Source organism: Zeugodacus cucurbitae, chromosome 4 (genome assembly GCF_028554725.1).
Source record: "Zeugodacus cucurbitae isolate PBARC_wt_2022May chromosome 4, idZeuCucr1.2, whole genome shotgun sequence".
Taxonomy (NCBI): domain Eukaryota; kingdom Metazoa; phylum Arthropoda; class Insecta; order Diptera; family Tephritidae; genus Zeugodacus; species Zeugodacus cucurbitae.
In genome coordinates, this window is record NC_071669.1 from 6651334 (window position 1) to 6664847 (window position 13514).

The following is a 13514-nucleotide window of genomic DNA, read 5'->3' on the forward strand; positions in this document are numbered from 1 at the left end:
AATAGTTGACTTTAGTGAATTATCATTGCAATAAAATATTACTAAAGTTCTAATATTAATGGATTGCGTTATAAATAAGAATAAAAGTTACCTAACCTAACCTTACATAGAAAAATTTAGTTTTAATTAAAATAAAGGTTTATGCATATTTACATATAGTTTACGTGTATATACGTATTTGCTTCTTCTAATAAGCTGCTAAATATAATTATTTATTGTTTAATAACAACTATACTCATTGTGAATGGCACCACAATAATTGTGAGAAGCAGCATTGCGACTGACAATAAATGACAGCTGGTTTTGTAAACAAAGTAAAAAACAAAAAACAATAACAGCCAGTCATTGCAAAAATTTTGAGTTACTTAAGGAATATTGAAAATGGTAAATATTTTACACAACTACTGTTATAAAAAATATTAAATATAATTTATTTTTTGCTGTCACAGTTTCATTTTAACGGTTTCAATATGGAATTCCTGGATAATGGACGCAGCTTCCAGGAAACATACAAGTGCTTCCCCGTTGCCATGTTGCCCGGCAACGAACGTGAAGATTTAGAGCGTGGTGGCAAAAGTTTGTAGCAATTTACCACTACTTAATAAACATATAAAATTATATTTTCATCAATTTATGTTTGTAGTTATTATGCCACCATCAGCATTAGATGTGCTAACACGTCACAACGTTGAATATCCTATGCTCTTCAAATTGACTAATCGTGCACAAAAACGCACCACACATGCCGGTGTACTTGAATTCGTTGCCGAGGAAGGTAAATGCTATTTACCCTTGTGGATGATGCAAAATCTTTTGATTACGGAAGGCTGTCCTGTACGCATCGAGAGTGTCAGCTTGCCGGTGGCAACATTTTCAAAATTTCAACCACAAAGCACAGATTTCTTAGATATTACTAATCCAAAAGCTGTATTGGAGAATGCTCTACGTAATTTTGCTTGTCTTACCACTGGTGATGTTATTGCTATCAAATATAATAAGAAAGTGTATGAATTGTGCGTGCTGGAAACACGTCCTGGGAATGCGGTCAGCATCATTGAATGTGATATGAATGTAAGTTCCATGTCAAACGTATACAACTGTTTTTAAAAAGCTTTTAACACTAATACCATTAATAGGTGGAATTCGAAGCTGCAATTGGTTATGAACCGAATAAGCCGAAAACTGAGGAACCCCCAGTAGAAGAACCACAAGATCATGTTATGGAGGAGGTAGTTGAGACTTTTAAGGGGTCCGGTGTGCGTTTAGATGGCAAGAAAAAGAAAGATAATCAGCTAGACACCCCTGTAATTAAAAGGGTAGGTGTAGTGAAATTTAAAGAAATCGTATATGCGTTAAAACATTTGTTCTTGTAGTTGCTCGCTCGTGGTGTGCCCGATTACGATTACAAGTTTGGATATTTAAAGTTCGACCGTTCTATCAAACCAATCAGCGAACGTGTTCCCAAAAAGGACGGTGAAGAAGAGGAGCCAGAGACGTTCCATGGTCAAGGCTTTTCAATGAAGACACGCAAATTGTAAAATCATAATAGATTATTTATACTATCATAGTTTAAGAAACATTTTCGAAAAATAATGCAAAATAAATTTGTTCATTAAACTTTAATAACCACAAAACTCAGAATTGCCTTAATATTGAATGCTCTTCTACAAATTCAAAGTTAAATTAATAACTTCGTCCTTTTGCTTGGGTGGTGGTGATGCGAGCGACATTGCAGGCAATTTGCGTATCTTTCTACCATGTTTGCCTTCTTTCCGTTTCCATAAACCAGAGCGTGGGCGATTGCCAAGTAGACGCATGCGTTGAGCGCTACCAATATGTTCTTTATTGTGTTCAACATTTGATAGGCGACCTATGTTATATAATAGTAATTTATTAATTTGTAAATTGACTTATTTAAAAGTCTTATTAAAGCACTTACCAACTGTGGCCATGCAAGTGCGATCAAATGCAAATTCACGTTTTGACGGTAACTGAACCACAACCTTGTCATCGAATTTTCTTAAAATGGTGCCAAATGTACCGGCGGCGTGTATCAAGTGAAAGGGATAACCGGGATTTTTCTCCAGATTATGTATGCGTGTACCAACTGGTAAAGCGCCAAGTGGATAGGCATCACCTTCATTGGGACGTACTGTGGAGTGCATGAAGTTATATTTTAATCAATTAACTATTTTTATTAGACACATTAACACACCTGGTATACGTGGTATAACACGCGAAGTTCTTATGATGTCACCAACTTTCATATTTTCTGTTGCTAGTATGTATTTAAGTTCATCTCCTACACCAACAAGTGCTACTTTTGCAGTGCGACAACCATCGTCGATTATTTCTATCACACGCTCCTCTTGTGGTGGTCCTTCCGTTGGGCCATCCCGTACCCATTTTACCCAATGAAATTTCTGTTTCAATCCACCACCTATACCTTTGGCTACCAAGCGACCCGTCGCTGGATCACGTCCTGCCAAATGAGTGATCTCCAATGGTTTTATGGTGTATTCTTCTGGGTAGTGCACCACTCGACGAAATTGTTGACCGGCACCAGGTTGGGGCTTTTGCACAACCTTGCACTTTCCGCGTACTTGAATAACGGCAGCTGTAATGCCATTATGGCTTGCTAGCTGATGACGCGAAGCATTTAATGTGCAATTAGCCAACAAACGGGTTAAGTTATTCATTTTTTATGTAATAAAAATAATAAGGGAACCAATTGCTGTTTATCCAGCGGCCTATGAAAATGTGTCCATATGGGGTTGATCAGATGTTTGCGTACAGGGTTGTATTGTTGCGTAAATTTATAAACTACTATTAATATACTAAAGAAATAAAAATATACTATACAACTTTTAAAAATCGTACACAGAATACAAATTAACAAATTTTAGGAACAACTTTTTATTTTACTAACAACTATACTAAAAAACAAAAAATTAAATCAATTTTTAAAGGCAGTCATTATTTTGGCCAAAAACTCTTTGACTTCAGAATTCTGCAATAAAGCACGTTTTTTACCACTCAAAACCATTCCCAAAATATCGGGACATTTCTCTTTGTCACGGGAATATATATCTCGTCCGTCCATATCATCACCACCGCCACCACTACCTTCCTCAACGCCGGGTGACAAACACAAGGCACCGGCGCTTCCACTGTGCGCTGCATTACCAGCCGCAGTAGGCGCTATGTTACCCACCAATGTTCCCTGTGCTTTGTGACGTTTGTTTTTGCGAGCTCTTCCGCCATCTTCAGCACTTATTTGCATTTGTATCTGCGATTGTGTTTGTATTTTGGTGGTGTTTTTGTCCGTTCGCTTTTGATAGGGTCTCCGTGTTTTGGCTGGTTCTTTCTGTTGTTGTTTCTCTTTCCTTTTCGATGTTGATGTCGGCGCAGTGACGTCGTTTGCTGTCGAATTCACGTTCACGTTCACGTTTGCTGATTGTGGTGACTGTTGTGGTACTGGTGCTGGTGCTGCAGTTGTCACTATTTCTCGTGCTGTATTCCCAGAAGGGTGAGTAATTATTTGTGTTTGTTGCGGTTGTAGATGGGGTTCCTGCTCTTGTTGGAGACGTCGTTTCACGTGCAAATTTAGACGCTCCTTAATAAGACGACGCGGTTGTGCTTCCGTTTCCGTTAATTGTGGTCCTTCTGTCTTAACAATTTGCAAATTTTCCGGTAATTCGGCCATAGTGTTCACTTATACTGCTGTAAGTACAATTCCACTTTTCTATGTGGCTGACAATTGGACAAATTGAGCGAAATTGGCAATGCTGTTGCAAATAACCCAGCCAACAATTAGGTGGGAACCTAAAAACCAATTGCAATGTTTGGCAAACATTTTCAAAACAAATTGAAAAATAAAAACAGAAAGTGTGTATGTTGGCGCAGTTGAATTAAATGTGTTTAATACGTGTCAAATATATATACTAATTGAGTTAATGTTTGTGTATAAAAGTGTTTTCAACTCACCGTAATCGAAAAGCAAATATTCATTGGGTTGTGCAGTTTGTTCGCCTCCACCACCTTGCCGCGCATGACACTTTGCGCATATGTTTACTAAATCGCGCTCGTTTTGTTGCGTGCACTGGTATTTGTATTTATTTTTCTTCCTCCCTTCCCTCGGTAGTGGAACAGTTCCCTTTCGCTCTATACAAGTGCGCTATTCTGCAGATGTCATTTGCGTGTGTATTCAGCACAGTGCTGCCAACCGTCAGATACACAACACACCCTGTGTTGCCTGTCTTCTCGTTGGTAAGAAGAAACGTGTTTTGTGCAGAATTTTCAGTTCTTCATTTTCGATTTCGGTTTAGAATTTTGTTTGTAAACACGCGTGTGTTAAAAAAATATATATCTAAATATTGTTGAAAAATTAACATTAACTTTCGTGGTAAGTGCTGTAGTCAATTGAAGTTGTTAGGTTGGTTGAATTTAAGAAAGAGTTGTTGGGGCTGCCGCTTATGAGCGCGCTGTTGCTCCCCAACATTGAAGCGGCTTTTCATTTTCCAATAGGCATACGTGTGTGTGTGTGTGTGTGTATGTTTTTGCCTTTGCTCTGTACCTTCGTTGTGTGTTTTTCTGTTTTTCAATATTAGTGTTTTTTCGTTTATTTTTCTCGTTCGCAGTTCTGCTCAGCACAACACAAACATACAAACAACATAAAACGGCAGGGAAAAACAACAACAGCAACAACAGTAAGAAAAACAAAAACGACAAAAACAACATAGCAATCAGCCATTAGCCAACAGAGCCTGAACCGTAGCCATAGCCAGCCAGCCAACGAACGACAGAGCCAAAAAATAAAGTGAAATAAATAGAAGAGGGGATGTGAGCTGCAAACGGAACAGGATCGATCGGATGTATTGAAAAGAGAAGTGCGCAAAGCGTGCGGAAAACAATTCAAATTTGGAAAAATCTTTTGAAACGCAGAAAAGGAAAAAAACCTTGAGGTTTTTATTGTCCAAAGCGACGAATTAAAGTGTTAATATTAGCAACAAACGGGACAGTGGCCGAATGTGAATAGTGTGCAAAAACGTGCAAGTAAAAAATTTATATATTTTTTGTTAAAAGAAAGAGATATTAGTATTTTAGTAGAGACAGAGTAAATTGTGTAGAATAAAAATATAAGAATCATAACAGAAAAACAAACGCACCGTAACATAACCAAGCGCAATTGTGGCGTAGCGCTAACACATTTTTTTTCGTTAGGAAAAAAGTGTAGAAAAAGCAGAATTAAGAAAAAAGGCGCCGCATACAAATGGAATTCTTCCCCCACCAACAACAACCACATACAGCTCAGCAAGTGGATGACGGTTCTATATCCGGCCCGGCAACCAATATAAATACTATCAGTAGTAACAACAATAACAACAACAACAACAACATAAACAACGTACGTAGCACAAACAATACCCCGCCCACCTCAAACACAATAAATAGTGCAGCAACAACGGACACCGTCGACGCTGCCACTGTAGCCATCGCCAAGGATATGCTCCAGTTGCATCATGGCAGTGGCGCGATACTAACAAATAATAATAATAACAACAACAATAACACGAGTAACAGCAGTAATAATAATAATAGTAGCGCAGCCTTAGAGGCCATGAATACATCAACATCATCTAACGCCGCCAACACCAATTCGGTCGTAGTTGCAGCTGGTAGTGGCAACAGTACAACCAATAGTGGTGTCGTGCCTAATGCAGGCGCCAATCTGAATACCAATCACCCACCTGCCCATGCCTCAACCGCCGTTAATTCGGGCGGCGGTGCATCAAACGTTTTAACGGCACCTGACAATGCGCTCGGCTTTCTAAAATACGACCAGGAATTGTTATACATCACCGAGCCATGTACGATTATTGGACGAAACTCATCAACATCGCATGTGCACTTTCATGTGGCCGAGAACAATTTGGTGTCGAGAAAGCATTTTCAGGTTCTTTACGATGGAGATGCACGTGATTTTTTCGTGCAGTGTCTAAGTAAAAATGGTATTTTCGTCGATGATTTTTTGCAGCGACGAAATGCCGATCCGCTTCGATTACCTAACAGGTAAGTTTGGGCGCTTTGATTGATTAATACTGTGCCATATTACATGTTTACTTGTTTGTTAATGAATTAAATATATTTGAAAATCTATATTTGAAATAAAAAAATCTTGGAACAATAGAAAAAGAGTAGAATAGTTACCTTAAAAAATTTGCAATAATTTCTCCCAAATTTATTTCGCTAAATATAAGGTAGAATAAGCAAAAACAAATGTTACTTTATGTTATAATTATTTAATTTAAATACATTTATTTTCCAGCTGTTACTTTCGCTTTCCCAGCACCGAGATTCGCATACAATTCGAGAGTTTCGTACATGGTGGCGCTTTAAATGCTTCCGGCGCGCTAAATAACTCGAACAACAGTGGCATATCGTATCATAACAATAGTCACCACAATGTGGCTGCCCTGCAGAATAATAGTGGAATAGGTGGTGGTGGCAGCGGCGGCGGCGGCGGCGGTGGTGGTGGCGGTGGTTGTGCTCAATTCATTATTTCGCCTGCGCCACCCGATGAACATCATCATCCGCATGCGTCTGCGACTGGACCATCAACGCATGCGTCAACACATGTATCTCATCACCATCAACCGCATGTGTCCGCTGGTGGAGTGACATCGTCAACTCATCTGCTGCCGAATATGGATAATTCAAATGTGTATTCACCACTAAAGATATCCATACCGAAGAAGGAGCAGAAGAGTCCATATCTATCACCAACTGGCAAGTGGAATTTGTACTGTTTCTTATACGAATACAATTCTGTATGCATTTGCATAACTATACACTGAGAGAAAAGAAAAATGTACTTGTATATTAAAGTAAATGCGTACTGTATTGCATTAGACTTAATTACGTTTCAGAAAAGTTACAATGCGATTTTTATTTTTTTCTATATTTGTTTTTTATTTAATTTTGTTTTGATATTACGTACTCTAGCGTACAAACGTTATTACGTTACACTTGACGCTGTGTAAACAAATACAAAAATACAAAAACAATGAAATGTGAAACAAAGCGCCGCTTTGTATGCACACTGAAAAAACGAAACGGAACAAAACAAAAAGTAAATATTATCTACAGACGTACACTAATGTCATATCGGCATACATTTACACGTATACATGCGAATTTTTTATGCTGCCTTCTAGCATTTCTGTATTTCACTAATTGCGTACAGAAATGCGTAATTATCTGGTGTGCAAATTTTTATTGCAAAAGTTGCACGTGGCTCTGAAATTAATTTTAGAAATTTAACAACAACAAAACAAACGTACATGAATGAGGTTAAAACTGTCTTACGTCATTAAGTATACGGAAATGTGTTGTATGCCGAGTGTAAAATGTAAATATTTACACACAAATTGATAATATAACATAAAATTATTAGTTTTGCTTTTAAAAATGCATTAATGCATTGATAGATGCTATTAAGAGTATTAATATGCATTTTTATTGAAAATGTTTGTCATAATCTTGTGTGGCTTATAAAAATTCCAACACATAATTAATTAAAAATTACAATAATTTTACAAACGCGACGTTTTGGCGTTACTAATAAGTTATGAAAAATTGGAGTGCAGGTTATTTCGTTTATATTTATCAGTCACAATATGATCATAAAATATTTGTTTTTTTTTTTTTTATAAAAAGTTAACAAAGATTATAACAAATAATTAATTAATATTGTAATTTTCTATTTTACAGGTACAATAAGTGCTGCAAATAGTTGTCCAGCCAGCCCGCGACAAGGTTTCCATCAAAACCAAGCTAATTATAACAACTACAGCAACAACAATTTACAAAACGTAAAAAACGAATTGTGCAAAATTATTTATTAATGAATTTTATTAACGCACACATTTTTTCATTGCAGCAAGACCTATTCCAAACACCATCAACAGCTAGCTATAATCACAATGAGAAACCACCATATAGCTATGCACAGTTGATTGTACAAGCTATATCCGCCGCACCGGATAAACAATTGACACTTTCTGGCATTTATTCATTTATAGTCAAGCATTATCCGTACTATCGTAAAGAAACAAACAAGGGTTGGCAGAACTCCATACGCCATAATCTTAGTTTGAATAGGTGAACGATTATTTAATATTCAATGTATTTTCATATCGAAATTTAACATATATTTTTTCCAGGTATTTCATTAAAGTTGCACGTTCGCAAGATGAGCCGGGCAAGGGTAGTTTCTGGCGCATTGATCCTGATAGTGGCGCCAAATTGATTGATCATAGCTATAAGAAACGGCGTCAACGTAGCAGCCAAGGTTTTCGCCCAACATATGGCATGCCACGTTCGGCACCAGTCTCACCGAGTCATATGGGTAAGTCGCGTGGCTTACATATAAGACATTGAACGATTGTTTCAATATGCATATTTGTTTTAAATTGCAGACAATTCGCGTGAGAGTTCACCACTGCAGGATTTCGTTTTGCAATCGGCCCCTGGCTCGCCGGGCATGTCTATTGAGCAACGCGCAACCGATGGTGGTAATAAGTCTACTAGCAAGCGATAGCGCGTTTGTTTTTCTTTTAGTATAATTACAATAAAATAATGTGCGTTGAATTGCAGATATTATGTACAACAACACAACTCAGAATATGCACCAATCGACGGCTAACAATTCCCACAATCAATACAAGTAATTTTTATTTCGTTTACAATATTTTTCTTATGATATTAATATATTATTTTTGGTTCCGCTAAATTGAAAAACCTTAAAAGCATTATTTTCTCCTGCATAAAAACATTTTTAAGTAAATATTAAAAAATATTTTTTATTATTTTTTATATTTTTTATTTTTTTTTCCAATTATTTCTTGGTGTTAATTTTACTGTGTTAATATTTTAAAAGTAATATTTTTCATTAAAACGACTTTGAGTATCCATAATATTGTCATCATGCATTAAAGTTAGCACCAAAAGTTACACTTTATTTTTTTACTTATTTTTTTTTTTTTGTTTTTCTATTAAATTTTCATCAATTATTTGCAAAAATTTAAACTCAGCTCCATTAGAAACTATCCGGCGCATATATACTCATTGTTAATAACTAATTTTCAGCAGTAGCGGAAGCCCATACTATGTTTCAAATCAAAATTCAAATATTGCCGGTGTACAGCAGCAGCAACAACAACAACAACATTTACACAACGAGGGTGGCGTGACCATTGGTAGTGGCAGCGGCAACGGTGTTGGTGCCTTGATTGCGCTCAAACGTAATCATGCTATGGCAGCTGGCGCACAACAACAGCAACAGCAGCAGCAGCAACAACAACAACATCAACATCAAGTACAAGCGTTGCATCCGGACATAATATACGAGGAGATGCCAACTGATTACAGTGGCAATATGGAATCTGGCGATGAAGGTTGCAGTATTGGTGGTGGTGGTGGTAATGGCGCCGGCGGTGACGCCAGCAAACGTCCCAAATATATATCTGAAGTACTCTGATATGTTGCTGTTTCCGTTACAGTTTCTTCTAATGTTTGCAAGTAATTGAGAGAATTCTACAAAGAACAAAAATAATGCAAATTATGCAATATTTAACTAATGACAAATATTTGCCACAGCAAAATACCACATACACCACATAGTTACAACATATTAAAAAACAAAAAAACCAAACTAGCGCTCACAAAAGTTTAAATTTACTACATGTAAATGGAAAATGTCAAAAATGTCAAAATGCAAAAACCAATTCGGAAATATGTAATATTTTATAACAGACAAATCAGCAATGTGTAAAATACTTCAACTCCTTTTTTAATTATTCCTTCAGTATATACGAAGACCATAAGCAAAGGCGAATTGTCTATGAAACCTTGTATCAAGCTTTTAATAGTAAATAACTGTTTACAAAATGGTAAACAGTGCTTTTGTTGATTTACATGAATTTTAAATTTCGCACCAAATTGACTGCAAGTATTAGATAAGTACTATTTATACAAAATATATTTCTGAATTGGCCTGAAGCAACAACATTAGTGAACAAAACAACAGTGCGACGGAGAAAGTAGTAGATGAAACCATATATAGAACACACATGCACACAAAACAAAATTGAGAAATATTAAAATTAAAATTACTTACAACAAAATATGTCGTTGAAGAGAAAGAAGTTGTGTGCAAAACAGCAACACAAGAAAGAAAGCTACAAAAAAAAGTAAGAAACACCGGAAACCAACCAACCAACCAGCAAAGAAACAACTTTATTACTATTAAACCATCGGTATATTGAATTTGACAAGCAAAGTATGTGAACAAAAATAATTGTTTTTTTTATTGTTTTTAATCTTTCTGAAATATGAATATATATACAAACTCCCTCTATTGCTTTAATATTTGTTGTTGTAATGATTTATTCGTTTAACGATTATCAAAATTATATCCTCTAGCATACTGTATAGATGTACAACTTGTATACTCTGGACGAATTCAATATGCTTGATGATGCTATATTATACTAGTACTAGTATGAATGGGAGTAAAAATGAAACAAAAAAGTTATAAAATGCAAAATGCAAACAAAAAAATAATAATAATATATATAGAAAACAACAAACAAGCAAAAACAAAAAAAAAAGAAAAATCAAATTTAAAAAATTGTAAACTAATGAAAGTAGTACATTTTAAATGATGGGAAAAAAATAATTACTTAATATGCAAGTAATAAATATTAACGCTAAACAATTAAGCAGAGCATGTATGGCAGGCAGAAAGCGCATAGACGGTGTATACAAAACAAAAACAAAAAACAAAAAACATAAACAAAAGCAAAGCTAGTAAGTAAAAGCAAAATAAATGAATCGTAGTTGTGTGGCAACTGAAAAAGGAGCAAAAGAATTAATTACCTATCTCTAAATACCTACAATTATATCGTATATAAATCTAGAAAAAAAACAAAAAACAAAACAAAAACAAAAACAAATTACAACTAATACAAAAAGGTTAATTTAAATAAAATTATTATAAAGCAAGTAAACAAAAAATAAACCCTACAAAACAAAACAAATTTATGGTAAAGATAAAATGTATAATGATGATTGCACTTTATTTCTATTATAATAAAGAAAACTCCATTTCAATGTTTGGACAAAATGTGTATTGAAAAAAAAACATAAATACAAAGAATATAGTTAATCTCTGTGTATTCTTCAAATCTACAAAATATCAATGTAAAATATGCTGTTTTGACATTTTTTCTTCGCCAATTCTAGTGTATGTAGTTTTCTTCAGCTAGTTAATCAAATACTAAGCGTTCAATTTGAATTATGGAAAAATTGTGATGATTAGCCTAACAACGTACAACACAAAAATTAAATTACGCAAACAACAGATTTCATTTTTATTAAATTAAATTATTTAAACAACGGTGTTTTACATGATTATTAAAATATTTCAGTGTACGTACAACAACATATTTAATGAAGCATTTGTTTAAAAAAAAAAAATGAAATGTGTTTAGTAAAAGTTTTATGCAGCCGTATGTAAGAAAAACACAGCGACGAAAGCATATAAATTCTTCTAATTATGAACAAAAAAATTATGAATTCAACAGTCGCAACGATTACGTCGCGTATCGACCAATTTGTCCATCCATTGATGTGGATTGGACTTATCAACCACCTCGGAACGATGTAAACGTTTGCCTTGCGACAACAGTTCACAAAAATTGGCCACCGTTGCATCATAACTGCATGTGGTCACATATGAGGTATTGCCATCTCTATCGAATAAATATGCCACATATTTTAAACGTTTCAAGTCACCGTGTATGGAAATTTCGTGTACACTGCCAAAACCGCCATGGAAAAAATATGTACCAAAGAGTGTTGTGTTGAACAATGGTACAGCGCGTAGTTCTTGTATAGGACCAGCCATATTTATCCCAGCTATATAACCATGATATTGTGCCATTTGAAAATGTTTTATGTTTTTTCTTTGATTCGCAATCGGTAGAATTGGTGCATTAGCGATATCACCGCCCACATAGATGTTGGGCTCAACAGTCATTAAATTCATATCCGTATCAATTGTACCATCAGAATTTAAGGGCAATGTCGAATCGATGAGCCAACTGGTATTAGGCACTGCACCAACTGCAATGACTAATACGTCACAGGGATATTTATAGCCATCAACTGTTCTGACTTCGATAATTCTAAGGCCATCATCGTTGATTATTTCTTTAACTCTACTTTCCATTTTCATTTGTACACCCTTTTCACGGTATAATTGTAATAATCTCTCACCTATCTCATAGCCAAAGGTATCTGCCAGTGGATATTTATTACTACTAATCACAAGCACCTAACAACATTATAAATAATTAATTTATGTCTCAATTAGGTTAGTAATGCTATACGCACCGATTTTACTTTGTTAATTACTATGGATGAAAATTCCAAACTAATGAAACCACCACCTACGAAAATTAAATTCGTTTTTGGTTTCAATGCATGAACTATTGCTTGTACATCTCGATAATCGCGAAGTGAGAATACATTTCTTAAATCAGCACAAGGTATATTTAATTTGGAAGGTTTCGAACCAGTCGCAATGAAAAGTTTATCGTATGTAATCATTTGTTCATTGGAACAGCTAACCGTGCGCATGGTTGAGTCCAATTTAATCGCCTCCACACCCAACATTAGCTCAATATTATTTTGCTCATAAAAATCGGCATCGCGAAAATATATATCCTCTATATCTACTTGCCAAACTTTGGTTAATGGTGTACGATCGTAAGGTAATATGTCCTCACGACACAATATTATTATGCGTCCTGTGTAGCCTTCTTGACGCAGTGTTTCAGCGCATGTAGCCGCAGCAACTCCACCGCCGACTAACAAAAATATGCGTTCGTCAGTTTGATCATACTCGACCATCTCTTTTGTGCGTCGTATCTTATTCAAATCTTTGACTCTCGCACGCACTCTAACCTCACCGTTTCCAGCTATTTCAACCGGATACGACGGTAATGAGTCTAGTCCAGGAAAATCCTCAATATCGCCAGTTCTAATATTAAAACAGGCACCATGCCGTATGCAACGAATGCGTCCACGTCCCAATACGCCTCTTACCAAAGGCGCACCTTGATGTGGACACGTAGCGCCAATAGCCCAGATACGATCATTTTGACGTATTAACAATATCTTATTGTTTTCATCAAAATTGTACTCTTTAACTTCGTCATTATTTATATCCGCTTCGTTACAAACTGCAACAAAATTGGTCAATTCAGACATTTTATTTTAAAAATCTGTTAATTTTAATGAAATATTTTTCGTTTTTTTTTTCTTGTGGGTGTCAAATAAAATATGGCGTTGGAAATTTGAAATACAGCGCTGACGTTTCAAGTTTACAGAGAACTCAGAGTAATACGTTTATTACAAACTAAAAAAAAAAATAGTTTTCTTTCCTA

The 13514-nt window shown here is 35.5% G+C and overlaps 5 protein-coding genes across 6 annotated transcripts; 2 read left to right on the plus strand and 3 right to left on the minus strand.

Moving 5' to 3' along the window:
• Positions 1 to 227: 227 nt before the first annotated feature.
• Positions 228 to 2539, plus strand: Mrpl2_0 (ubiquitin fusion degradation protein 1 homolog). The gene is made up of 5 exons (XM_011178221.3): positions 228 to 384; positions 450 to 576; positions 644 to 1071; positions 1137 to 1316; positions 1374 to 2539. Exons 1-5 carry the CDS (start codon positions 382 to 384, stop codon positions 1536 to 1538), a joined length of 903 nt encoding a protein of 300 aa, XP_011176523.1. The 5' UTR covers positions 228 to 381; the 3' UTR covers positions 1539 to 2539.
• LOC105208393 (39S ribosomal protein L2, mitochondrial) lies at positions 1605 to 2825 on the minus strand. Its single transcript, XM_011178208.3, has 3 exons — positions 2216 to 2825; positions 1940 to 2152; positions 1605 to 1870 (listed from the first exon to the last, which is right to left on the minus strand). Exons 1-3 carry the CDS (start codon positions 2697 to 2699, stop codon positions 1665 to 1667), a joined length of 903 nt encoding a protein of 300 aa, XP_011176510.1. The 5' UTR covers positions 2700 to 2825; the 3' UTR covers positions 1605 to 1664.
• A 67-nt stretch (positions 2826 to 2892) lies between these two features.
• LOC105208432 (uncharacterized) lies at positions 2893 to 4127 on the minus strand. The gene is made up of 2 exons (XM_011178270.3): positions 3988 to 4127; positions 2893 to 3825 (listed from the first exon to the last, which is right to left on the minus strand). The coding sequence occupies exon 2, from the start codon at positions 3704 to 3706 to the stop codon at positions 2957 to 2959; it is 750 nt and encodes a 249-aa protein (XP_011176572.1). The 5' UTR covers positions 3707 to 3825; positions 3988 to 4127; the 3' UTR covers positions 2893 to 2956.
• Positions 4128 to 4224: 97 nt separating this feature from the next.
• On the plus strand, positions 4225 to 10429 carry LOC105208413 (hybrid signal transduction histidine kinase M). Of its 2 annotated transcripts, none has more exons than XM_029038803.2 (9): positions 4225 to 4405; positions 4641 to 6072; positions 6329 to 6789; positions 7774 to 7874; positions 7943 to 8163; positions 8226 to 8410; positions 8481 to 8576; positions 8659 to 8728; positions 9151 to 10429. In XM_029038803.2, the coding sequence occupies exons 2-9, from the start codon at positions 5273 to 5275 to the stop codon at positions 9539 to 9541; spliced, it is 2325 nt and encodes a 774-aa protein (XP_028894636.1). In that variant the 5' UTR covers positions 4225 to 4405; positions 4641 to 5272; the 3' UTR covers positions 9542 to 10429. The 2 variants fall into 2 exon arrangements, with proteins under 2 accessions (XP_028894636.1, XP_028894639.1); XM_029038806.2 differs by having other exon boundaries at positions 4226 to 4405; positions 9154 to 10429.
• LOC105208437 (apoptosis-inducing factor 3) lies at positions 9527 to 13478 on the minus strand. Its single transcript, XM_011178283.3, has 2 exons — positions 12460 to 13478; positions 9527 to 12400 (listed from the first exon to the last, which is right to left on the minus strand). Exons 1-2 carry the CDS (start codon positions 13336 to 13338, stop codon positions 11642 to 11644), a joined length of 1638 nt encoding a protein of 545 aa, XP_011176585.1. The 5' UTR covers positions 13339 to 13478; the 3' UTR covers positions 9527 to 11641.
• Positions 13479 to 13514: the final 36 nt, after the last annotated feature.